At 38.2% G+C, this 27968-nt stretch overlaps 1 protein-coding gene and 2 non-coding genes across 3 annotated transcripts in view; 1 reads left to right on the plus strand and 2 right to left on the minus strand.

The window, feature by feature from the left end:
- Positions 1-27968, plus strand: part of TTC27 (tetratricopeptide repeat domain 27) — a 176772-nt gene that overhangs the window by 26185 nt on the left and 122619 nt on the right. The window contains exons 6-9 of the mRNA XM_040496473.1: positions 544-708; positions 4211-4344; positions 12615-12727; positions 16065-16131. Coding sequence (XP_040352407.1) covers positions 544-708; positions 4211-4344; positions 12615-12727; positions 16065-16131 — 479 coding nt within the window. The remainder of the gene's footprint in view (positions 1-543; positions 709-4210; positions 4345-12614; positions 12728-16064; positions 16132-27968) is intronic.
- LOC121044642 (small Cajal body-specific RNA 18) lies at positions 128-210 on the minus strand. Its single transcript, XR_005797404.1, has one exon.
- Positions 290-429, minus strand: LOC121044649 (small Cajal body-specific RNA 17). The gene has a single exon (XR_005797412.1).

The raw sequence follows: 27968 nt of genomic DNA on the forward strand, positions 1-27968 counted from the left end.
GGGGAGGAGTCCCTGAGGGTTCACAGAAAACCTCAAGGCAACCCACGACAGCTTCCCAGGCATAGGAAGCTGGCCCACCCCAGAGCCCTGTGGCTGCGCCTCCGCCAGCCTGGTGTCCTGTTCGCCCCGGTCTCAGTCAGCTCTCAGCACACACTCCATCACCTGGTTCCTAGAACTCAGATTGTGCGGTGGTCACGTCATCATTGACCAGGGCTCACACTTACAGCGGCAGAGGCCTTCCTAAAGCTCCGTCATCTCCAGCCTACATGCTGCCCGTATTCTCCCAGTCCCCGGTCCCCAGCCCCACTTCGCCAGACACATTTTCATAATCTTTTCAGGCTCCAGGCTAGTGGCATCACCAGCAATGGAGCCTGATCATATAAGGAAAATATCACGAGCTCATGAGCGGCTAAATCAGGGACTCCAGGGCATCCCTGCCCTAAGACACTTACTACACTCCCTCAGATGCCAACCTCCCCAATTCCCCCTGCCCCTGCCTGCCAACTCATCATAGTTTTTAATGTTTCATCTCATGTCTTTCAGTGACGAAACAAGAAAATCTGTTTGTAGATGATTCCGGTCTGTATTTGGCTATTCAGTTCCATCTGGAATGTGCATATATATTTTTATATTATTATGAATATGCAAAAGCAAAGGATCAGTTCCACATTGCTAAAGACATCAGCAAATTACAAATTGATTTGACAGGTAAGACTTGTTCCTTTTTGTGGGTTATTAATTTATTTTCGTGATGAAACTATTACATTGGCAATTTGGCTGTCTTGTTTGGTTGTATTTGATTTTTTATGTTCTGTTCTTTGCTTTATAAAAGTAGATTTTAAAGATTTTATTTTATTTCATTATTTCTCTTTTAATTTTAGAGAGAGACAGAGTGCGAGTGTGAGAGGGGCAGAGTGAAGGAGAGAGAGAAAGACAGAATCTTGAGGAGGCTGCACGTTCAGAGCAGAGTCTGATGTGGGACTTCATGACCCTGAGATCATGATCTGAGCTGAGACCAAGAGTTGGATGCTTAAACAACTGAACCACTCAGGTGCCCCAAGATTTTATTGTAACAATTCATAGTTTTAGGGGCACTTGGGTGGCTCAGTTGGTTGAGCATTTGACTTTGGCTCAGGTCATGATCTCACGGTTTGTGGGTTCAAGCCCCACGTCAGTGCTCTGTGCTCACAACTCAGAGTGCGGAGCCTGTTTCAGATTCTGTGTCTCCCTCTCTGTCTTTCCCTCCCCTGCTTGCACTCTGTCTCTCTCTCTGTCTCTCAAAAATAAATAAACATTAAAAATAAAAAATTTCAGTTTTAGGGGTGCCTGGGTGGCTTTAGTCGGTTAAGGTCTGACTTCAGCTCACATCATGATCTCATGGTCCATGAGTTCAAGCCCTGTGTGGGGCTCTGTGCTGACAGCTCAGAGCCTGGAGCCTTCTTCCTGTTCTAAGTCTCCGTCTCTGCCCCTCCCCTGCTCGCACTCTGTCTCTCTCTCTCAAAAAAAATAAAAAAAATAAAAAAAGTAAAAAAAATAAAATAAATAAACGTTAAAAAATGTTTTCAAAGTTCATAGTTTTAGAACAAATTAGGAATGAAATCTTGTCTTTATTCCTGGAGATTTCCTCTATTTTCTAGTCTGGTTAGATACATGTTAGTAATGTATAGCAGCCAGGTAGTATACAAATGAACTTGTTTTTAAAAAGTAAGCTCTCTGCCTAGTGTGGGACTTGAACTCTAGACCCTAAGATTAAGAGGTGTGTGCTCTACCACTGAGCCATCCAGGTGCCCCTACAAATGAACTTTTTGACCATTTGTTTGTGAATGTGCGTTTCCTAAAGTTCGTCCTAATTCCCAAGTTTGGTGTGGCCTCTTTCCATCGCCCTTGTTTTGTAAATACCCACCTTCCATCCTGGTTTTCTTGTTTTCCTTAAGAACAGAAATTTTTGACTTTTATTTTTTTGAATACCTTAGAACACGGGTATATAGTTGGCACTCAGATGTTTGTTGAATGAACAAGTAAGTTACAGAATTTCTTCAAAAACCTCTGTGTTTCTTCTGAGTATCAAATAAGAAACATTAGTTGCTTTTTATGTCTTGCTCTATCCCTGGGTTTTCACAGTATTCTTGGCATTCGGTACTGATGACATTAATGAAAGTCAGACATGGTCAGTTGAGCACATGTGTTATACCTGTTAAACTGCTCAGGGGCTGAGCAGTCCAGGCTGTGACAATGGGTGTGTGAAGGTTGAAGTGATTGAACTTATTTGTCATTCTTGGGCTTGGTCTGAGTTATCCCTAAGGCCCATTCTAGCCCCCTAAATTCTTTTTCTCTTGGGGTGCCTGGGTGGCTCAGTATGTTACGCATCTGACTTTGGCTCAGGTTGTGATCTCACGGTTCATGAGTTCAAGCCCCCTGTCGGGTTCTGTGCTGACAGCTCAGAGCCTGGAGCCTGCTTCAGTTTCTGTGTCTCCTTCTCTCTCCGCCCCTCCCCTGCTCATGCTCTGTCTCTCTCTCTCTCTCTCTCTCTCTCTCTCTCTCTCTCTCTCTTTCAAAAATAAACATTAAAAAAAAAATTCTAGGGGTGCGTGGGTGGCTCGATTGGTTAAGCGTCTGACTTCGGCTCAGGTCATGATCTCACGGTTCGTGGGTTCAAGCCCTACGTCGAGCTCTGTGCTGACAGCTCGAAGCCTGGAGCCTGCTTCGGATTCTGTGTCTCTCTCTGTCTCTGCCCCACCCCCACTTGCGCTCTGTCTCTCTTTCTCAAAAATGAATAAACGTTAAAAATTTTTTTTCTATGTTTCTTATTGAGCTGGTCTTGTCAATAAAATCTTTCAAATACATTAGGAGTTAAATATGACTGTGGCCTGGTCTGGGATCTTAGCCATCTTTTATTACATTGTTTGTATGGGGAAAATTATTAAATATCTAGCTTATAACTTTTGGAACGATGGCCATATGTAAGTTGGAGTCTTGTCTGTATTTGAGAATATAGTTATACATAATATAACTTGTGAGGTTAGTTTCAGAGATTATGTTTTTAAATGTTTCAGCCCTAGGGGGCTTTTCTCGGGCTATTTAAAAACTAATGGCACGGTATTCTGTATAGTCACCTATAACTGCTGGTATATTTACTAGCTAGTTCCTCATATTTTTTCCAAGTTAAGAGTGAAGAACTTAAAAAAAAACAAATGTGGTACTCACAAATATAAAATGGGAATCAGATTATTATTTTTTTCCATTTAACTGTAGCCTTTCTATAAAAAAGTGAGCTGTGTTAGGCTGTCTCAGTAGCTATTTTTGTGTAACATGTGTAAAGGGCCAGATTCATTGCAGGATAAAACCTAGACTTCTTAGACGGGTCATTACGGTCAAGGGTCTTTATAATCTGAAGCTTGCCAGAGAATGGATAATAGGACTGTTGCTTCTATTAAAGCTATTCTTGTAGCAAGGTATTTCAGATACAAAATGGAAAAAATGTTGGTGTTAAATGAAGCCAGATAGAATCATGGAAAGATAGACTGTGGGATTTAGAACCTGGAGACCCTGGCTTTAAGCTCTGGCTCTGATACTGATAATCCCTGTGATCTTAAGCAAGCGGCTGCACCTCAGAACCTCTGTTTTTTCATTTGTTATATGAAGATGCTGATAATCCTTCTACCAATGACACTTTTTTTCTTTAAATGTTTATTTATTTATTTTGAGAGCTGGAAAGAGTGGGGGAGGAGCAGAGGGAGAGGGAGAATCCCAAGCAGGTTCTGCGCTGCCAGCCCAGAGCCCGAAGTGAGGCTCTCTGGCTCATGAACTGTGAGATCATGACCTGAGCCAAAATTAAGACTCGGATGATTAACTGACCGAGCCACCCAGTTGCCCCCATGACACTTTTTTGAGGAAGGAGGTAGTTTGGTGCAAAAGTAGGTATGTGTAATCCAGTGGTGTAAATCTTGGATTTGAGTTCTGGCCACATAGCTTATTGGCTTTATAATTCTATTTTAATTTTTAGTATTATTATTAATTTTTATCTCCCACCCCTGGCTTTATAATTTTATAAGTAGTTTTAAAATCATCACTGGGCCTCAGGATTTTTTAAAATGTGAAATGGAGAAAATACCTTACAAACTTTAAAGCACTCTGAAAATACTACTTTTCATGATTGTACAGTAGATCTAATTGACAAATCAGTAGATACAACTTAATATGCTTTTTTCAGGTGCTTTGGGGAAGAGAACACGGTTCCAGGAAAATTACGTGGCACAACTTATTCTAGATGTGAGAAGGAAAGGGGATGTCTTTTCACACTGTGAGTTCAGTCCCGCACCCACTCCTCAGGAACATTTAACCAGGGTGAGTCGGATCGAAAGTTAATTGAATTAACATCCAAATCTGACAGTGTCAGTAGGTGAGTTTTGTAGAAACACTGAATGGGTTGGGAAGAGGCTTCATTTTGTCCCTTTTCGAGCTGTTTCAGGGTGGCTGGGGTTTTAAAAACAAACCTATGGCTAGGCCTTTTTTACCCTTAAGTAGAGATAAAATGTTTTTTTTTTCTTAGACCTCAGTAATAGGAATTAGCAATGCAGTTAGTTTGTATTGCCCTTCTTGAAATAATTCGAAGGACAAACTGAGTAGAGTCTAATTTTTCTAGCTGCTACCATGTTTGTTGTCTTAACTTTCACCTTCTGTGGATATTTTTTTTTTAAATTTTTTAAACATTTATTTATTTATTTATTTATTTATTTATTTATTTATTTATTTTTAAAGCGCAAAGGCTTTATTTTTTATTTATTTATTTATTTATTTATTTTTTCAACGTTTTTATTTATTTTTGGGACAGAGAGAGACAGAGCATGAATGGGGGAGGGGCAGAGAGAGAGGGAGACACAGAATCGGAAACAGGCTCCAGGCTCTGAGCCATCAGCCCAGAGCCCGACGCGGGGCTCGAACTCAGACCGCGAGATCGTGACCTGGCTGAAGTCGGACGCTTAACCGACTGCGCCACCCAGGCGCCCCAACATTTATTTATTTTTGAGACAGGGAGAGACAGCATGAACGGGGGAGGGTCAGAGAGAGAGGGAGACACAGAATTTGAAACAGGCTGCAGGCTCTGAGCTGTTAGCACAGAGCCTGATGCGGGGCTTGAACTCATGGACCGCAAGATCATGACCTGAGCCGAAGTCAGATGCCCAACTGACTGAGCCACCCAGGCGCCCCTGGATATTTTTAAATATTAAGAGACATGAAATTTCTTATACTTCCTCTTTAAAATATATAAACAGATGATAAGAATACCTTTTTACCAGTGTTCTGATCCTTTGTTACTCTGTCATTATTGGGCTGGTTGCTGCCTTAGTATGTTTTTCTTGACCTGGCTAATGCATTCTCTTCTTTTTTTTTTTTTTTTTTTTTTTTGTTTTGTTTAAAGATTTTATTTTTAAGTAATCTCTACACGCAACAGGGGCTCTAATCTATAACCCTGAGATCAAGAGTCGCCTGCTCTACTGACTGAGCCAGCTAGGGACCCCATGCATTCTCTTTTCTTGTAGCTTAATTTTATGGCTCTTAGCGGGATAATAAGTTGGAGAACTTAGTGGTCAATCTTGCAAAGCTAAGAAGGTACAAAATGCCTTGGGTTAAGATCCAAGAGCTGTGACAAAGCTTGATTGGGACACAAGGAATCCCTGGGAAGTGAAGAGAGCTAAAAGCAAAAGGTGGTGGTGGGGGGGTTGTTATGGTGATCGACAGTGACAGCTGATGGTCTCATGCAGTCTGACACCTAACACAAAAGGAAAATTTAAATAGTAACTACTCTTGTTTTCAGATAATAAAGAAATTTACCCCCCCTCCCCAAATAAATAAATTTATGGCTCTTGGTCACTTTACCTGTTTAGATGCCTTTCCATCTCCTTCCACAGAAATCATTAGCATTTATATTTTTTTATTGCAGAAATCCCAAGCCAACATTTTTGGTAGTCCTTTGCTTGATGTTACTGTCTTTGAAGCCCTGCTCTTCATTTTAGAGCCTACAAGCACATTTATCTTGGGTACTTTGAACACCAAAATTCTATTCTGTACTGAAAATAGTGCCAAGAGTAGGGGCTAGGGATGGGAAGGGAGAGTGGCAGCAGTCAGGAATCCTAAGGAAAACCTTTGATGACATATTGTATACCTCCTGGACTTACTCCGAGCACTGTCTTGTTTGCATTCAAGATATCCAGGGAAGAACAGCTATTGATTCTAAGAGGAGAAGGAGGGAGGTAAGGAAAAGATGTAGAAACTCAGGGATAAGATTACACAGGGTGCTGCCTATACTTCCCCACATAGGTTGAGCCATAGTGAAGGAGGGCTTGTACTGCTGTGTTGATGCTGGTCCGGAAACACTGTGCTGTTACCTGCTTCAGTCCTTGGCCTCCTTGCATGTCTGGAGTCTCCCCTTTAAGCCTTTCTTTTTCTTTTTTTCTTTTTTTTTTTTTAAACCTTTTGATGTAAACCAAATCCTTCTCTAAATCTTAGATTAACTGCCATAATCCTGATCTTTAAGCCACAGCATAGCATCAATGAAAAGAGATTTAATTCTGCAGTCCATGGGTTTAATTCAGTAATCCATTGTTGTTTATTTTATTTCATTTATTTTTTTTAATGTGGAGTTCTCTTATTCACAATTGTCTTCTGGGGGCGCATGGTTGGCTCACTTGGTTAACCGTCTGACTCTTGATTTCGGCTCAGGTCATGATCTCATGGTTCGAGAGTTTGAGCCCCACATTGGGCTCTGTGCTGACAGCGATATTCTCTTTCTCTCCTTCTCTCTCTGCCCTTCCCCTGTTCTCTCTCTCCCTCTCAACATAAAAAAAAAAAAAAAATTGTCTCTTGTGATGATAAACAGGATAAGGATATCATGACTGTTATTAGGAATGCAAAAAAATGATGCACAATTTAATATAGAATTTACTGAATCTTTAATATTTGAAGTAAAATACATTCAGATAACCTTATGGTTTTCATTAATTACTACTTAAAGGAGTAAGGTACAAATTATGTGATGTATGTATTGATTACATAGGAACAGCTTTATACTTAAGGACAGAAGATAGAATTGCTTGTTTAATTACATATCCTATTTCCTTATGTGAAGGACACTATTAGATTATAAAATACACTATCTTTTTGATAACCACTCTTTGGGAAAAAAGGAACGTTATTACATCAGTTTTAGTCATTGCAAAGTATATCTTGATTGGAAATGTTACAGTGTGAAAATGTGTATCTCAGAATTGAGGAAACAGCAATTTTATTGTCAGTGAGGAGCATATTTCCCTGTGGGCCTTTCTAGAGTCTTAATCTGTTGTTACTGGGGAATTATATAGATTCAAGCCATTGGAGATCACCAACAGTTAGGAGCATCCCCAATGTGCAGATTAAAGACACGCTCCCTGTTCTTAGTTGTTCAATTGTGTATTCACAAAAAACAAAAATGCATACATGATTAGCATCACTAATGAGAAATATATATTAAAGGCTATGTATGGTATGTCTCACATATTGGAGATAAATTATGTGCTAATTTCTTGGTTAGGTAGAATGTTATGAGGTACAAATGGTACTGGGGCGGAACAATACTCTAAATTTGGGACTTGCAGAATGGTTAAGTAAGTACGTATGGCAGCCGACCGATTAAAACATTTTTTTTCTTTGAGAGAGAGAGAGAATGAGAATGAGTGGGGGAGGAGCAGAGAGAAAGCATGAGAGAGAGAATCCCAAGCAGGCTCTGTGCTGTCAGTACAGAGCCAAATGTGGAGCTTGATCCCAACTCTCTGGGATCATGACCTGAGCCGAAATCAAGAGTTGGATGTTCAGCCGACTGAGCCACCCAGGTACCCCAACAGCCAACCCATTTTAATTTTAGAAGAGCTAAATAGGAACATAGAGAATTTTGAATGAAGATCAAAACTGATTACTTGTTTGTGTCTGACAAATAAATAATGCCGTGTGGCCAACTCTGACATATCTCAGGTCTTCTGTGGTGGAGGGGAAGGAGTCCTGGGATGGTGGAGGAGACTTGGGTCCCTGTCCCTTCCTTATTGTCTAGCCTGGGATGAGAATCTGGTACAGTTACAAAATACTTAGTTTCCTCATTTGTTTTTTCCACATCACGCTTTGTTAAAGGATCAGATTAGATTTATAAAGGTACTGTATGGGTGTGTTAAAAACATTAGGAGCACCTGTCTGGCTCAGTCAGTAGAGCATGTGACTGTTGATCTCAAGGTTGTGAGTTTAAGCCTTGTGTTGGGTGTGGAGATTACTTAAAAATAAAATTTTAAGAAAAAAACAGAAAACAAAACAAAACATTGTGTGTTAATTAAGTAGATTAATATAACCCTATAGTGATGTAATAAGATGAGACTTTTGGGATACTGTAGTGCTACATAGACCAATATGGTAGCCATCAGCCACATGTGATTATTAATCACTGGAAAGTTGGTTGGTTCAAACTGAGATATGCTGAAGTGTAAAAGACACATCAGATTTCATAGACTGTATGAAAAAAAGAATGTATGATGTCCAATAATTTTCTCTTGACACAAATTACAGGAATAGTATTTTTGATGTATTAGGTTAAATCATATGCTTTTTTTTTTTTTTTTACTTTTTTACTTTTTTTAAGTGTGGCTGCTAGAAAATTTAAAATTATGTATGTAGTTCTATTTTTTGAATTCTGAAAGGCCTGTCTTAAAAATGATGGCCACCAGGGTGTGCTGTGCACCCGCCAGCCCTGCCTTTGAAGGGTGCCCATTCCGGGAGGAAGAGCCACTTTTTCAACTGATTCTGAGCAGTCGCCTAAGTGTCTGTGTTCCTCCCATCAGCAGTTGTTGGTGTTGCCGTACTCTTTTCTTGAAACCCTGTAGGTAGAGACAGACCCACCGTTAGGGTGATTTTGAGGCTAGACAAGGAAAGGTGTTCCTCTGGGCTGTGTTTTGGGCAGACTTACTGCTTACTAGGGAAAAGGTTACGAGTTAAGAAGTTGACCTCTTAGCCATAGACAGTCCAGCTTTCTGGTCTGTTCAGCTCCTAGTTTTAGGTGCTTTTATTGAATTAGAAAAGAAAAACTTAAAGTGTGCCTATTTTATTTTAAATGTACATTTTGCATTTTGAAAAATAGACCCCATAGAGCCACCACCATAATAAAAATACAGTCATTTCCATTACACCAAAAAGTCGCTAATACTTCTCTGCAGTCAGTCACTTTCCCTCCCACTGGTCTGCTTTCTGTCACAGATTAGAGCTGCTTTTCCTAGAATTTCAAATAAATGGAATCATACAGTATGACTCTTTTGTGTCTGGTTTCTTTCCCCTAGCATAATGTTTTTTTAAGTTGTAGCAATTCTCTTTTTTCCCCAGTTTTATTGAGAAATAATTGGCATGTCACTGGATAAGTTTAAGGTGTTCAGCATAATGGTTGGGTTTGCATAAATTGTGAAATGAAATGATTACCACAGTAGGTTCAGCTAACATCTATCTTCTCATATAGTTGAAAAGAAAAGAAAAAACAGAAAAAAGGGAAAAAAATTTCTTCTTAGGATTTCTTCTTAACAGCTTTCCTGTCACACAGCATACATCACATCAGGTCATACATCACATTCTTAGTACTTATTCGTTTTGTAACTGGAGGTCTGTAGCTTTTGACTGTCTTCCTCCAATTCCCCTTCCCCCCACTCTTTGCCCTGGTAACTACAGATCTGATCTCTTTCTCTATGAGTTTTGTTTATTTATTTATTTATTTTTAGATTCTACGTATAAGTGAGATCATACAGTATGTATCTTTCTCTTAAGTTAGCATAAGACCTTCAAAGTCCATCCAAATTGTCACCATTGGCAGGATTTCCTTGTTGTTTTTTTATGGCTGAATAATATTCCATTATGTACCATATCTTCTTCTTTTCTTTTAATGTTTATTTTTTATTTTTGAGAGAGTGGGAGAAGGGCAGAGAGAGAGGGAGACAGAGGATCTGGAGTGGGCCCTGTGCTGACTGCAGAGAGCCTGACGTGGGATTTGAACTCACAAACCATGAGATCATGACCTGAGCCAGAGTCACATGCTTAACCCACTGAGCCACCCAGGTACCCTGTACCATATCTTCTTAATGCATGGATGCAAACTTAGGTCCATCAGAGGACAATGTGATTATCCATTTACCTGTTGGTAGACAGTTGAACTGTTTCTAATTTTTGGCTCTTATGAATAAAGCTGCTTGAAACATTTATGTGTAAGTCTTTGTGTGAACATATGTTTTTAATTCTCTTTGGTAAATACCTAGGATTGGAATGGTTGGATTGTGTGGTGTGTTCTTAACTTGATGAGAAACTGCCAAACTGTTTTTCCAAAATGGTTGTACTGTTTTATAATCCAAACATCAGTGTATGAGAGTGCCAGTTGCAAATGCTTGGTATTGTCAGTCTTCTGAATTTTGGTATTCTAGTGTATTGTGTGTGTGTGTATAGAGAGATCTCGTTGTGGTTTTACTTTTTTTTGACAATTCATTTTTTTAAATCAATTTTTTTGAAATAGAACTTCTATCCAAAAGTTGATCCATTTTAATTGATGAGATTAAACCCATTCAGTTTGATGGCATTTCACAAATACATATATCTAACCATTATAGTCACTGTATGTTTCATTACCCTAGAAAGTTCCATCATGCCCCTTTGCAGTTAATCCCCCACCTCTGTGGCCCTAAACAGTCATAGATCTGTTTACTGTGACTAGAGATAGATTGCTTTTTCTTTTTTTTTTAATAAAAAATTTTTAAGTGTTTATTTTTGAGACAGAGCATGAGCTGGGGAGGGACAGAAAGACAGGGAGACAGAATCTGAAGCAGGCTTCAAGCTCTGAGCTGTCAGCACAGAGCCTGATGCAGTGCTCGAATCCACAAACCATGAGATCATGACCTGAGCCAGAGTCGGACACTTAACCAGCTGAGCCACCCAGACACCCTGATAGTTTGCCTTTTCTAGAATTTTACATGAACTTTTTTGTATCTGGCCTCTTCTGTTGAGCATGTTTTTGAGATTTACCTATATGGCGACCTGTGGCAGTAGTTCCTTTTTATTGCTGACTAGAATTCCATTGGATGGATATAGTATAGTTTTTCTTTTATCTGTTTATTGACAGACGTTTGAGTTGTTTCTGGTTTGGGCGATTACAGCCCAAATCATTGGGCTTATGAACATTTATTTATATATGTCTTTGTGTGGGCATGTTTTCATTTCTCATGGTAACCACTTAGAGTGGAATTGATAGCTCCTATAGTAAATATACGTTGTTTTTTTTTTTATAAGAAGTTGGCAAAATATTTTCTTTGGTTGAGCACCATTTTAAGAGTCTCATGCTCTACCGACTGAGCTAGCCGGGCAGTTGTTGAACACCATTTTAAATTTCTACCAATAGTGTGTGAAAGTTCTCATTGCTCTAGATCCTTGTCAACATTTGTTATTGTCAGTGTTTTAAATTAGTATTTCCTCTTGACTACTGTTGTCAGGGATCTTTTTGTGTGCTTATTGGCCACCTTCCTTTATGAAGTACCTGTAGAAATCTATTGTCTACTTTTATATTGGGTTGTTTATCTTCTTTTTGAGTTGTAACAGTTCTCCATACTCTCTGCATACAAGTCTCTTTTCAGATATTTGTTTTTTGAATATATTCTGAGTCTGTAGCTTGGCTTTTCATTTTCTTAACAATGTTTTCAAAAAAACAGAAGTTTTTAATTTGATGAAGTTCTATTTAGTAAGTTTTTTCTCTGATGGCTCAGGTTTTTTTTGTATGTTCTAATTAAGGACTACTTACCTAGCCCAGCACTGCAAAGCTTTTCTCCTCTGATTTCTTCTAGTTTTTTCAGTATTAGCTTCTGCATTAAGGTCTGTGGTCAATTTGGGTTTAATTTTTGTGTTGGTATGGGATAAGAGTGAAGGGTCATTTCTTTCCAAATGGATATCCAGTTGTTCCGCCATGTTTTTTTGAAAAGACTTTTCCTGTGTTGAATCACCCTAGGCACCTTTGTTAAAACTCATTTGACCATATGTGGGTCTAAAATTCTGGACTCTATTTGATTCCTTTCATGTGTATGTCTATCTTCATGCCAGTACCACGCTGTCTTGGCTTTGTAGTAATTCTTGAAATCAGGTACTCTATCAAAGCCCCCTAAGTCCTCAGATTTTATTCTTTTTCAGATTGTTTTGGTTATTCTAGATCCTGTTGAGAAACAGAGTTGGGAGTGGATGTTTTAGATTAGAATTTAGAGCAGAGTATGGAAAGATCTGGTTTTAAATCCTGGTGGATCAGTAGAGGGGCTTTTGCCTACTGGACTCAATGAATGATAGCTGTTGTTTCCTATTACTGATATTATCAGTGCATTCCTGAGGTTTAGATGGCGTGTCCTCTGTTTCTACGTAGTAAATTATCTCTAAATATGTGTTTCACAAGAAAAAGCCTATTGACCATATGTAGACATTGTATAATCTTTAAACAAAAAGGTAAGTTATCCCTCCTTAGTAATCAGTTGCATACAGTGTATTGAATGAATCAAATTTAATTTTTGGTCTAAATATTTTCTTTTGTATTGCACCAGAATCTTGAACTCAATGATGACACTGTTCTAAATGAGATTAAGTTAGCAGATTGTGAACAGTTTCAGATGCCTGACCTGTGTGCTGAAGAGCTTGCTGTTATCCTTGGAATCTGGTAAGTCAGTTACTTACTTGGGTACTTTAAACACTTCGCATATTGTTTCTCTTGTGTTGAGAAAGACTATTCCAGGACTCAGTTGTTCTGGATGAATAGGGAATCTTATAATGCTTGTAAGGATTGAGAATAGTGGGGCAATCAGTTACCACTAAACCACCAGTGGTCTCCACTGGGCAACCAAGTAAAGGGTTAGAGATTAGGAATCTCAGGAATCTCCTTTGAATTAGTATACTTATCCTTCTCTTTTCCTTCATAAGTAAAATATCTTTGATTAGCTTTCGCTAGAAATAAACTTTTAATAAAGTATTTAGGAGAGTTGAGAATGACTAATTTGACCTTTGGAGATATTTACATTCTGAAGGATAGAATTCTTTTTTTTTTTTTTTAATTTTTAAATTTATTTATTTATTTTGAGGGAGAGAGTGCCCTCCATGGGAAGGGGCAGAGAGAGGGAGAGAGAGAGAATCCCAAGCAGGCTTGTAAAAAAAAAAAAAAAAAAAAAGCCTTTTCACTCAGTAGAACTTACCCTTTTGTGACCACCTCATAGCATTTTACTTCCTTTCCACTGACAGTAGGATTTCATTTACGCACAAGTTGAATGCCGCCCTCCATTCCTTTTGTTAGTTAGGGTGAAAGGGATCACACGCACACACAGCTGTGCTTCTAAGCCCACAGCACTTGTCCTATCACATTATTTGATTCCACTGACAGAATTTATGCTTACTATGAAACATTGTCCAATTCATGATGATTCTTAGTATATAAATAATATAAATAGCAACTATTTGTGAGCAGTTTCATGTGCTAGGAATTGCACCATGTACTTCCCACATTACCCTTCTTAATGTTCTAGTGACCCTAGAGTTTGTTACTCTTCTCCATTTTTCAGAGGGGAAAGCGGGTTTAAATGGCTGACTGACTTGCTCAGAATTACAAAGCAGCAGTGAAGGCTTGAATATCCAGGTTTTACTGACCCTAAGTTTTGAGTTCTCCTCTATGCAGTTTCTTAAAACATCATTTTGGCAAATTCATGATTGTCAACTTATCAGAAAATTAAATCAAGCAAAGTATACATATTCCCAGGCATTCTGTCAATTGAGCTTTAGGTACAATGAATTAAACTTCACAGTTGAGAGAGGACTAAAAGACAAAGAAAATGCTTGTTCTAAAGTACTGTTTTTTTCCTCCAAATACAATATTGACGGAACAGCTAAAAGTGCTGAGTGGATTTCATAGGCAACTTGAATCTTCCCTGTTTGGTAGAAACTACTTGGTTATGTTTTGAATCTTGGAGCACCTGATGTGGTTTATAAATGAGTCAGGACATCTACATGAACTGAATTCCCTTGGGGGTTGTAAACAGCGATTTCGTTATACCGCTTGATCTCTGTCTGATCCCCATGGTCATTACCTCTATGGAAAGGTGACTTGGACATTGCAGTGGGCTGGGTTGGTTAGAAAGGAAACACAGAGAAGGTGAATTCTTTATAGATGGTTGATTGGTGAAGCAGTGGAGCTAGGAAAAAAGAGACAAATGAAAAACCAGACTCTTAAATACAGAGAACAAGCTGGTGCTTGCCACAGGGCAGGTGGGATGGGGAGATAGGTGAAATAGATAAAGGGGGTTAAGAGTAAACTAATCTTCTTTTAGAGGTTTTGTTTTTTTGAGAGAGAGTGCACGTGAACAGGGGAGGGGTGGAGAGGAATGGGGAGATTCCCAAGCAGGCTCCATGGCCAGCACAGAGCCCCAGTGTGGGGCTCGATCCCACAACTGTGAGATTATGACCTGAGCTGAAATCAAGAGTTGGGTGCTTACCCAGGCACCCTGAGAGTAGATTTATCTTTGTGGGCATTGAGAAATATGTAGAATTGTTGAATTGTTATATTGTATACCTGAAACTTCTATAACACTGTATATTAATTATACTTGAATTTTTAAAAAAGGTAACCACTGTCCTTAATTTTGCATTTGTCATTTTCTTAAAAAAAATTTTTTTTTGTAAACGTTTATGCATTTCTGAGAGACAGAGAGAGACAGAGCACGAGTGGGAGAGGGGCAGAGAGAGAGGGAGACATAGAATCTGAAGCAGGCTTTGGGTTCTGAGCTGTCAGCACAGAGCCTGATGCGGGCTCAAACTCACGAACTGTGAGATCATGACCTTAGCTGAAGTCAGACGCTTAACTGACTGAGCCACCCAGGCGCCCCTCTTGCCTTTTCAAAAAATATATTTATTCACATGTTTTTATACTTCTTTTTTTTTTTTAATTTTTTTTAACGTTTATTTATTTTTGACAGAGAGAGAGACAGAGCATGAGCGGGGGAGGGGCAGAGAGATAGAGGGAGACACAGAATCTGAAACAGGCTCCAGGTTCTGAGCTGTCAGCACAGAGCCCGACGTGGGGCTCGAACTCACGGACCGCGAAATCATGACCTGAGCTGAAGTCAGACGCTCAACCGACTGAGCCACCCAGACGCCTCACCTGTTTTTATACTTCTAAGTCGATTGTTTCATGTTGTTGGTTTCTGAGCTTTATGAAAATGATATCTTACTATATGTAGTCTTCTGTGATTGTTTTTTTCTCTCAATATTCTGATTTTATGATTCGTTCATGTTTTATATGTAACTACAATTTACTTCGCATTACAGCATCCCTTGGGGTGAATATTTCTCTGTTTATCAGTCTCCTTTTGGACGTTTGGATTGTTTCCAGATTTTTTCCTATCTTACACAATTTTACTACGGATATTTGTGTGTATGGTTCTGGTACACCTATTCAGGAATTTCTCTGGGCTCTATACCTAGGATGGAATTATTGAGTTAAGGATATATGAAAGTTTGCTTTACAAGATAGTGCTAAATTGTTTAACAAAATCATCCTGTCAAATTGTACTTGGATCAGCAGGATCTAAATATTCCCATTGTTCTGTCTCTTTGACAGCCTTTCTCTAATTTTTGCCTAATGGTTACAGTAATATTTTACTTTTTCTGGCCTGAGTTTGATAAATAGGAGCTGGTGCCACGTTAATTCTTTTCATTTTCTTTGTGACCTGGCACAGATTAGATTGCTTTCCCCCAGTAAAATAAGTTATGTTGACATTTAGTACACCAGCCACATTTTATTTGTTAGCATTTTACTACATACTTGCTTATTACATTATTTACTGTCATACTTATCTTTGGCACACTCATATCTATATTTGTACATGATACAATATTACAATATGTGCTTTGAAATATATACACTTTACGTTGCCTTTTTAAAAATTCGGCGTCATTAGTTACAACATGCATTTTAGAATTAATTTGCTTTTTTTTTTTTTTTTAATTTAAAGCACAAATTTCCAAAAGAATAACCCAGTGCATAAGTTAACTGAAGAGGAGCTGCTGGCATTTACATCAGTGAGTAATGTCGTCCTTTCCGTTTAATTTTTTTCCTTGTATGTTTTAGGGCTTCTGATGTATTCTTGCCTCAGATTGCTCCTGTTGAAACACTGCCACTTAAGGAAGTTAAGGGGATAAAACCTCATCATTTTAATTTCCAAACCACATCTATCTTGCTGTTGATTTAAACACAAGCATTTTCCTTTGTACTTGCTTGGATTTGAGGGCAGTGACCAAATATGTCTTGTTCATTGTTTGATCTCAGTGCCTAATAGGTGCTCAATAAATGTTGAATGAATAAATGAAGTGACAGAACAAGAGTTTGAATCCTCACCCCAAAGCTACTATAGTATGCAACTCTTTTGTCTAAAACTGAGGGTGACGCCTGCATGGATGGGATGAGCAAGAGGACATCAGGCAGTGAGGAGCAGAGCCAGGAGGGTGTAGGTTATAGACGACAAGGAGGGAGGCAGTGTCCAGGGCACGAGGTGCTGGTCAGCCTTCCACACCGTAGAGCAGTGAGAGGCCGTGGGCACTGAGAATTAGTGCATTGCTTATCTCCTGGACGGGTCCTGTGGAATATCATGTAGTCTCTCTCATTACGGGGAATTAAGGAGGGAATGGGTATAAGAAAATAAAGCTGATAGATAAAGACCACAGTCAGAGAAGAATGTCAGTGAAAAGAAAAGATCCAGTAATAGAGATGTTTGAGGTTTTGAGATCAAAGAAGGATTTTCAAGAACAGAAAAGTCGCAGACCAAAGGGTCACTTGGTGTCTTCTTAGCTTTATGGATAAAAAGATAACGCATGTCTTTGATGAGCACAAATTACTTAAGATAATTTTTTCAAAGGCATTTTTATTATCCTAGTTAGAATCAAGTGAGAATTCTGATGTTTTTTTCTTTGTTATTTTTCAGATAAGGCAAAAATGAAGTACTTTTATCTGGTAGAAAGCTAGCTTACTTTGTATTGTCATGTACATTTTGCAAGTTACTGTTTCCTGCATAAGGTCTTGGAACTGATGGGATGTACATCCTTTGAGGCCTCTGGGGGCCTGCTTTCTCTTCTCACTTAAGCATTCTGAGAAGTCTTTGGTGTTTATGATGATAGTGTATCTATGTGTAGGTAACTATGTGGAAATGTCCCTGTTTATTCACCACATATGCTATAAGGAATTTGACAAGTAAAGTGTTAAACACTTTTTTAAAAGATTTATTTAAAAATGATTCTGTGTTTCCTATTTATTTAGCTAATCTCTGTTGAATACTGAATCTATGTCAGGCATTGTGCTGGTCACTGGGGATACAGTGTCAACAAAGTCTTTCCCTCTTGGAGTTTACATCTATTTACATTCTTGTGGGGGAAATATATAATATACAAAGAGAGAAATAATATATTTAACAGATGTGCTCTGGAGACCTATAGAGCAGGGTAAAGGAACATGAATGGCATGGGGATGGCTGTTTCAGAAAAGGTGGTGGGGAGGATCTCAGTGGGAAGGTGACGCTAAACACAGGTCCACGTGCAGTGAGGCCCAGGGAAAGGTGTGGAGGGTCTGGAATGTGGTGGTCAGTTTGCATTACTGTAGGGAAGTACAGAGCTGGTGGGGACAAGTGTCTAGATGATACATGATGACTGGGATGCTTGGGTTTCTTCTGATGACTGGGGTAAACAGGATGTAACATGTGCTAGGAAGTGTTCCTGTTGGCCTTTTATGGGGAGGGGATCAGTAATAACATCTTTTGGGGGACTGGTCTTAGCAGATTAAGGTATATGTGTCACCCATAGTTATCCTAAAAAACCCACTAAAATACTCTATTTATATTCAAGCAGTTAATTTTTTTTTTTTCCAGCATTTCCCTTTGGTGCAGATAAATTTCTTCCTTTTTAAAAAACTTTCCCCCCCTTTTTTTTTCCTGTTTCTTTTCTGATTCTTCCCGCCCTCCTCCCCCACCCATTCTTGTTCCTCTCTACTGTGAAGTACTTCTGACGTAATTAACTCTGGTAACCTCTGGGGTAGGTAACTCATCTCTCCTAACTTGCAACGAGGTCATAAATTCGAATTTTATACTTTTCCCCCAGGGCTTCACAATACATAATGTTTTTGCTCTCTTTCCTCCTCTAACTCTTCCAAGTCAGAGCTGACCTGAGGACTGATCTCTTTGGAGGAAAGCTGTTTGATTACAGTGATGCAAAGTGCCAGGTCTGACTCTTCTAAGGAGATGAGTTTTTAAATTCCAAGTGAATCTTTATTTCTTAAGAAGTAGGGTGAGGAACTTACCTGTAAGGAGGGCTTTTAGGAGCCCCAAGGATGCTTTGTGATCTGCACCACCCCCTTCTTTTGTTTATCCCAAAGGAAGCATACAGAATATACTGGAAAAATCCAGATGAGCCCTTGTCAACTCATCCTTGTATTTATTAGTACTTCCTGACATCCCTTCCTTGTGCAAGATACTGAGGCAGATAATAAGATGAGTTGGAAGTGGCCCCTGGTTTTAATGAAGAATTTCATTGAAATTTATATCTTGTATAATGATATATCCTGTATATAAACATCCTTTATCTGTATTATTCTATATTACTCCAAAAGAATATTGGAGGAAAAGGGAACACTTTGAGGTGCTACCTCACTTCTGAACTTTTGAACTTCTGTCTGTGCTTTTTTCTTTCTTTTCTTTTCTTTTTTTTTTAAGTTTAATTATTTTGAGAAAGAGAGAACGGGAGAGGGACAGAGAGAGAAGGAGAGAGAGAGAATCCCAAGCAGGCTCTGCACTGTCAGCACAGAGCCCGATGTGGGGCTTGAACCCATGAACTGTGAGATCATGACCTGAACCGAAACCAGGAGTCAGGTACTTAACTGACTGAGCCACCCAGGTGCCCTTCCTTCCTTCCCTTCCTTCCTTCCTTCCTTCCTTCCTTCCTTCCTTCCTTCCTTCCTTCCTTCCTTCCTTCCTTCCTTCCTTCCTTCCTTCCTTCCTTCCTTTTGAGAGAGTGAGAGCAGGGGAAGGGCAGAGAGACAGGGAGAAAGAGAATCCCAAGCAGGCTCTGCACTGTCAGGGCAGAGCCCAACTCAGGGCTCAAACCCACGAACCATGGGATCATGATCTGAGCCAAAATCAAAAGTCATATACTTAACTGACCCAGTCACCCAGGCACCCCTCTGTGCCTTTATTTAACACAGATCATATTTGGGCTTATAATTCTTCATGTATTCATATATATTCATGTATATTTTCCCTCCCACAGGACTATAAACTCTCCATTTCAGGGACTGGGCTTTGTTCTTCTCTGGGTCTTCTACAAGGTCCAGTGCAGTGCTTCCAAGCTTCACTTGTAATTGTTGCTCAGTAAATGGATGCGGAAGAAGAGAATGAATGAAATAGACTCGAACCCTGGACAGGATTTATTTGTGTCCATTACTTTGATGATTTTAGGTAGTGCTGCATGATGGTACTTGATGGGAAGGATAACCACTTCTTTCATCTTCTTCTGTGTGATGAGGGAAGTAGGGGATGTGCCTCGTTCTCAGCACTGAAAACTTGTTTTGAGGATCAAAATGGAGAATGTCCTGACAGTACCTTTGAGTAGGTAGAGCTGGTGCGCCCATAGCTTTCGGGGATGAGCTGGATCATCTGATCACTGGTTTTAGGAGAGCATTTGTTTTCCAGGAATAAGAATTCCTAAGTGGATAAGACCTGCTTGAAATTGGCTGTAGATGTGGGAGAGAAGGAGGAGGGAGGAAACAGCATACTCTTTCTTGCTGGGCATCCATTTCCCTTCTCTGGCAGCAGCGTGGTGGCCTGGAACTAGGGGTGTAAGCTATTGAGACTAAGAAGTGTCTTTTTGTTAACAGAAGGTCAAGAGTAGTTTAAGTCTTAATATTCCTACCAGTGGATTGTAAGCCCTTGAAGGGATGGGGACCATAGTTACCAGAGATTTGTTAAATATTTATTGAATAGGAGCACCTGGGTGGCTCAGTAGGTTAAGCGTCCCACTTCGGCTCAGGTCATGATCTCACAGTGTGTGAGTTCGAGCCCTGTGTTGGGTTCTGTGCTGACTGCTCAGAGCCTGGAGCCTGCTTTGGATTCTGTGTGTCCCTCTCTCTCTGACCCTCCCTCACTCACGTTCTGTCTCTCTTTCTCAAAAATAAACAGTAAAAAAAAAATTAAAACAACAAAAAAAAGTACCTTCCCACAAGATGTTAATTACAAGGGTAAAAGGGTAAAAGAGAAATCTCTTTTTTGGAGACATTTTTATTAGTGATTTCCTGTTGGTGCAGCATGTAGAAATACACGTGAGATAATGTTGGGAGAATGTTTTAATTCAGCAATGTCAGAAGCTTATCCTGAAAGAAATATTTTATTTTTTTAAGGTTGTCATAATGTGGTGCTGTTCCTGAGATATTCGATCCACACATTTCGGGAAAACTGAATGACTCATAGTGAAAATAACCCATATTGTTTTAGAGAGCCATTTATGTTGTATCGGCTTGATAATTTAAAATTAGCTGTTATCTACGTTATTTCCTTTCAGATGGGCCAAGTCAGTGACATTCAGTAATGCTTTTAATTTCCTTTCATTGTTGAAAATGGGAACAATTTAGTTAATTCATACAGGTGTTTCAGTTTTCATTGGCAAAAGTTTTGCTTAAGTGTGAATTGATACTGGCAGCCTGCCTTCTGACTGTCTGCCGAAGCCCCAAGGTCTCCGTAAATGAAAAAAAGAAAAGACTTTTGGAACTTACACATTATATTGTATATATTTTCTCTTTCTGCTATAAATTTTAAAGCTGTTTAATAAATACTTATCTGTGAACATAGAATGGTTTGCAAACACTTTTACGTGATTGCCTGTTTTTCTTTTAGGGCATGCGCATTTCTCAATTTTTAAAGATAGGCAACACAACTTTCCGAGATAGCCGTGACACCCCTGACAGTTTGTGTTAGCATTACAAGATTGCACATTCTATATTAAGCAGTTATAGCTCAGGATTTTTTTTTTTCTGGTTTGAATACTTGTCTCTCAAAATGTTACTTGTACATTTTAATAGGTATTTATTGATGATGAATATTGTGGTGCTCTCTGGGTTATAAATGCTCTTAAAGAAGTAAGAGATAGGCCTGCTTTATTTTTTTGTATCAGTTTGTAGGTTAACTGTTATTAAACAGAGGATTCATAAGTGTTTTTTGACTGGAGTTGAACTGAGTTACTTGTATATGTCCTATTTCAGGAATAGACAGAAGGACTGCTAGGATTTCAATAGATTAAGGCACTTTTCTAACCACCATCTATCTACTCTGGTAACTGCTAGACTTCTTTCATCACCGTTAGCCATGGCTTAAGGTTAATACTTATTTGTGGGTTTACGTCTAGCCACATTGGAATAACTGGTGCTGACCTTGAACTTTTACTGTAAGCAGCTACAAAACTGGACAAAATATATGAAGCAGCAGTGCAAAAAAGGATAAGTCATGACCAAATTGTGTTTATCTCAAGAGTGCAAAATTGGTTTAATATGAAGAAATCAATGCAAGTCATCTTACTAGTAGAGTAAAAGAGAGAAGCCAAATGATTATCTTGATAGCAGAAAAGCATTTGAAAAAAATTCAACACACTTTATTTTATATTACACAATACATACTTTATATTATAAAGTGTATGTGTATATATTATATTATATTATATTATATTATATTATATTATATTATAAAAGCTTTTAATAAACTAGAAATTGAAGGGAATTTCAACCTGGTAAAGGGCATCAATGAAGAATCTCATTAATATTATTATTTTCTATTTTAGAGAGAGAGCATGTGAGTGGAAGAGAGGGGCAGGGGGGATGGGGAGAGAGAGAGAGAGAGAGAGAGAGAGAGAGAGAGAGAGAGAGAGAGAGAAGGAGAGAGAATCTCAAGGAGGCTCCACGCTCAGTGTGGAGCTTGATGCAGGGATTGATCCCACAACCCTGGGATCATGACCTGAGCCAAAATCAAGAGATGGATGCCCAATTGACTGAGCCACCCAGGTGCTGCTCTAATTAAAATCATTATTGACAAAAAACAAACTTTCCTCCTTAAGATCTCCATTGAACTGGAAATCCCAACTAGTGCAATAAGACCTGAAGAAGATGCAAAAGGTGTATGAATTGGAAAGGAAGATATAAAACTGTCATTATGCATAGATGACACAATTATATTCATAGGAAACCCTAAAGAATTGACATGAAAGCTACTGGAAGTAATAGGCAAGGTCTCAGAATACAAGGTCAATAAAAAGAAAAAAATCAGTGAATAAATTCTAGCAGTGAATAATTGGGAAAGACATTTTAAAACTACTTATGATAGCATAAAATATCAAAAATAAACTGTTTTGTGATAAATTTAACTGAAATATGACTTGTATGCTAAAAATGACATAATGCTGAGAAAAAGAAGATCTAAATAAATGGAAAGATTACAATATTCATGGATTGGAAGACTCAATATGTTTGAATTGACAGGTTTCTCAAAATTGAGTTATAAATTAATAGAAATAAATTCCTAGTAGGCTTTTTCTCTTTCCAGAAATCAGCAAGTTGATTCTAAAATTTATTAGGAGGACTTCTGCTTCTGTGATAGGCAAGTAAGCTGTTTGGAGCCATCCTTCAGATAAAAAAGACAAATTGGACACAATGCAAGAAATAAAAAAAAAACAGCTATCTGATGAGCTTGGGAATGACTGAAGGCAGGAAGATTCTGGAGATGACTGTTTTGCTTGGAAGAAGGGAATGACATTGTGTGTTTTTTCTTGTTTCTATCTTATGGCTAAATCTCAGTGTCCTAAGTGCAAGGCAGTTAAAACTCTGATAGCAATCCAGCAGTCTTTCTAAGGACAGAGATTGGGGCTACCATGGCTGCTGGACTGTGAGGGGGAACATTTCATAAAGGAGAGAGTCACGATGAAGATTCTTACATTCTTGATATAAATGTTGTCTAAGTCTGGCTTATTCTTGAGCTACACATGTGTAGGGAATACTCTAAGCAGCTTAGCTAAGGACAGAGGAACTCAGAGGAGATTCTGAGCAGCCACACAAGAGACTGTCTATAGGCTTAGTCAAAAGTTATGTGCTAAACACAAGACTTTTATGTGTTAAAAAAAAATTTTTTTTAACGTTTATTATTGAGAGACAGAGGGAGATAGAGCATGAGCAGGGGAGGGGCCAAGAGACAGGGAGACACAGAATCTGAAGCAGGCTCCAGGCTCTGAGCTGTCAGCACAGAGCCCGATGCGGGGCTCGAACTCACAAACCGAGAGATCATGACCTGAGCCGAAGCCGGATGCTTAACCGACTGAACCACCTAGCTACTCCAAAAAGTTTTATGTGTTATGTGTTAAAATATAAAAAGCCAACACTTTGGAACAACACAAGAAACATCACTCTCTACAGTGTAACATTCACAATATTTAGGATATCATCCAGAATTGTTCAGCACATGAAGAATAAAGAGACCATAAGCAATTCATAAGAGACAAGATAGTCGATGGAGACTAACTCCAACATGACCTAGATGTTGGAATTAGCAGACAAGGATTAAAGAAAGATCCTTTCCAGCACCTGGGTGTCTCAGTCAGTTGAGCATCTGACTCTTGATTTTGGTTCAGGTTGTGATCCCAGTGTCGTGGGATCGAGCCCCATGTTGGGCTCCATGTTCAGCAGGAAGCCTGCTTAGCATTTTCTCTCTCTCTCTCTCTCTCTCCCCTCCCCTTGCCCCCGCTACCCCTCTCCTCAACTTGAGCACACTTCTCTCTCTCTCTCTCGAAAGAAATCAAATGAGAAAGATCCTTTAATTACACTCAGTACAATAAAGGAAAAACGTTTGTAATAGTCACAAAGAGGAATTTGTAGAGAAAAGCAGAAAGTATAAACAACCACAGGGTAATCTTAAAATTGAATTTATGTAAAATAAAATTTATGTATTTATGTAAAATAAAAATTATGTGGATGAGATTTACAATTGAATGGAGATGATACAAGAAAGGTTTAGAGAACTTGAAGATAAATCAATAGAAGCTATCCTGTGTGAACAACCCAGAGACAAAAAAGATAAAAATAATGAATAAGGCTTCTTGGATATGTGGGACAGTATCGGAAGGTTCAACATACATGTAATTGGAGCCAGAAGAAGAGAGAAAATAGGGCAGAAAATTTTGAAGAAATACCGGCTAAAACTTTCCTAAATGTATGAACATCGTATATTTATGAATTCGAGAAGCACAGTGAGACCTAAGCAGGTAAAACAAAGTAAATAAAGCCTATGTATGTCATAGTCTGCTAAGATGGAACATAAAGAGAATGTCTGGATAAGAAATAGAGAAGAATGACACAATAAGTAAGGGAAAACAAAGATTGCAAAGATCTCTAACTTCTTCTCAGGAACTATAGAGGGCAGAAGACCATGGAGCAACATTTTTAAAGTGCTCTAGTGAAAAATGTATCAACCCAGAATTCTGTATTTAGTAAAAATATCTTTAAAGAATTATGGCCAAATGAAGACCTTTTTATTTTTTATTTTTTATTTTTTTCAATTTCTTAAATGTTTGTTTATTTTTGAGAGAGAGTCAGAGCATCAGCGGGAGAAGGGCAGAGAAAGAAGGAGACACAGAATCCAAAGCAGGCTCCAGGCTCCAGGCTCCAGGATCCGAGCTGCCAGCACAGAGCCTGAAGCGGGGCTCAAACTCATGAGCTGTGAGATCATGACCTGAGCTGAAGTCGGACGCTTAACCGACTGAGCCACCCAGGTGCCCCTGAAGACTTTTTTAGATAAAAGAAACCTAAGAATTCGTTGTCAGCAGGCCTGTACTATAAAAAAATACTAAAGGAAATTCTTTAGGATGAAGTGAAAAAAAATTCATACAGAAGCTTCAATGTTCAGTGAGAATTAAAGAACATCTGAAATGATAAAACATCTAGATAAATATAAAAGAGCATCATTTTCCTTACAATACCTTTAATATATATATATTTCTATTTAAAACAAATTATGAAATTCTCTGTTGGTATTTTCTGAACTGTGTAGAAAGCATGCAAAGGTGGATAAACAGACCTAGATGATTATAAGTTTTCTACATTTTATGTGAAGGATTACACTATTAATTCTAAATACATTGTGGACAAGTAAAGATACTGCTATTCTAGAGCAACCACTTAAAAATGCAAAAGCATCTGGGGGGGGGCTTGGCTGGCCCAGTTGGTAGAGCTGGATCAAGATGCGACTCTTGATCTCAGGGTCATGAGTTTAAGGCCCATGTTGGGTGTGGAGCCTATTTAAAATTTTTTTAAAAATTATAAAAAAGTGCAAAAGCATCTAGCTAAAAATCCAATGATAAGTTAAAATGGCAATCTGAAGTATTTTTGAATAACCCAAAAAGAAGCAGGAATGGCAGTACAATAGGATAACAAATACATTCAACCATATCTATAATTATATTAAATGTTAATGGATAAATACTCCAAATAAAAGTCCGAGGTTGTGAGAATGAAAAAAAAAAAAAAAAAAAAAGCAACAACCAACAAGACATAACTATATGTTCTTCCTAAGAGTTGTATTTTAAATATAAAGGCTCAGGTTGAAAAAAATGGATAGAAAATATTATCCTATGCAAACATTAAGTATAAAAAGATACAATTTAGATTTGCTAAATTAATATAAAATAAAAGGGCTTTGTTATAAAGAATACTTCCAGAGACAGAGAGAGCTATTTCATAATAATAAAGGGAGAATTTTCCAAGAAGACATAATCATAAATGTATATGTGCATAATAACAGCTACATAACGTCTGAAGCAAAAGTTGACAAAATTAAAGTGAGAAATAGACAATACCACAATCATACTTATTTTAACATTCCTCTCTCAGCAGTTAATAGAACAGCTTGACAAAAACACTGCCTAAATACGTAGTTAATTTGGACAATACTATGAACCAACTGGACCTAATTGATATTTATAGAACAGTGCAGTCAGAATACCTTTTTTTTTTTTTTTTTTAAGTGCACATGGTATGTTCAACGAGACCATATACTGGGCCAGTAAAAAAATCTCAATAAAAAAATGCACATCATATGGAATATATTCTCTAAATAACTGTTAGATATCTAGAAAAATTCCCAAGTATTTGGAAACCAAATAATTAAGCAACATAGTCAGTCTATGGATCAATAAAGAAACCACAAAGGAAAAATATATATAAAAGTCAGTCATTGACCTCTATTTCCTTCAATTCCTTAAAGTAAAATTGTTGTAACATTGGGGTAATGAGCAATTTTCAGCTAGGATGCTAAGTGCATGAACCATAATAGAATTGGATAGAAAGTTATATTGAACTTCATTAAAATTAAAATCTGCTCTTTGAAGGACATCATTAAGAAAATGAAAAGACAAGATTCAGACTGAGCAAATATTCACAGTACATGTATCTCATAAAATCTTGTTTTCAGAATAAAGACCTCTTCTAACTCAATAATAGGATAAAGCAATGAAAAATGGAGAAGGTTTGAACCAGATCTTCCACCAAAGATACATGAATGACCAACAAGAGTGTGAATGATGCTTAATACCAGTAGTCATTGGGAAAATGCATTTTAAAACCACGAGACACCACTTTATACCACTTAAAAGACTTAATACTGTGTGGGGTAGTTGGAAGTCTTATCCATTGTAGATACAATGTAATGTAAAATGGTACAACCAGTGTGGAACACAGTTTGGCATTTTCTCATAGAGTTAATCATCAGTGCTACCTCTAGGTATTTACTTATGAGAAATGAAAATAAATGTCCCACAAAGAGTTATCTACAGATGTTCATAGCTGTTTAATTCATAATAGCTTAAAGCTGGAAAAACCCAAATGTCCATCAACAAGTGAGTGATAAACTAGAGTGCATCCAGCTAAAGAATTGATACGGAGCAATGAAAAGAAATGGAATACTGATACATGCAACAGTGTGAGTGAATCTGAAAAACACGATTTTGAGTTAAAAAGCCTGATTCCATTTAGTTGGAATTCTAGAGTAGAGAAAACTAAATCATAATGACAGAGAATAGGTCACAGATTGGAGCTTTTTTAGCTCCAGGGAGCTTTTTGAGCTGATGGAAATTTGTATATCTTGATTTTCATGGTTGTTGCATAGGTGTATACATTTGTGAAAACAGCAAAGTCTATGCCAAATAATGGGTTTATTTTGTTGTGCCTGTCATATATTTCAATAAGGGAAAATGTGTAGGTGTTATTTAGAACTATAATATTTAAGATTGATGAGTTTATTAAGATAGATTTTGACTTCAGTGTAGATAGGTCGTCAATTTCAGAACTACAACACGAAATACTCAGCCTACCTGATGTGTTAAGTGGAAAGAATGTAGGAGAACAAATTCCCAAAGGGAGGTTGCTCAGTGTTCACATTTAGTATCAATTTTACTTTTTTTTTATATAAGGCAAAATCAGGGTAATTTCCCTCAAATATTTTTGGAAACTACTGTTCAAAAGAAACTCTAGGTTGCTCTTGGGGGGCTCAGTCAGTTAAGTGTCCAACTCTTGATTTCGGCTCAGGTCATGATCTCACAGTTTGTGGGATGGAGTCACGCATTGGGCTCTGCACTGACAATGCAGAGCTTGCTTGGGATTCTCTCTCTTCCTCACCCTCTGCCCCTCCCCCCTGAGCATACTGACCTGCTTTCTCAAAAATAAATAAATAAACATTAAAAAAGAAACTCCAAATTCAGGTGGAGGAATATACTGTTTAGAGCTCCACTTGTGGTACTTTTGACCCTTAGCACCTAACACAGGTCATTGATTTGTTGAGTTGAATTTTTCTCCCCTC

This window comes from Herpailurus yagouaroundi, unplaced genomic scaffold, assembly GCF_014898765.1.
Source record: "Herpailurus yagouaroundi ecotype Mexico unplaced genomic scaffold, PumYag 188, whole genome shotgun sequence".
In the NCBI taxonomy this organism is placed as follows: domain Eukaryota; kingdom Metazoa; phylum Chordata; class Mammalia; order Carnivora; family Felidae; genus Herpailurus; species Herpailurus yagouaroundi.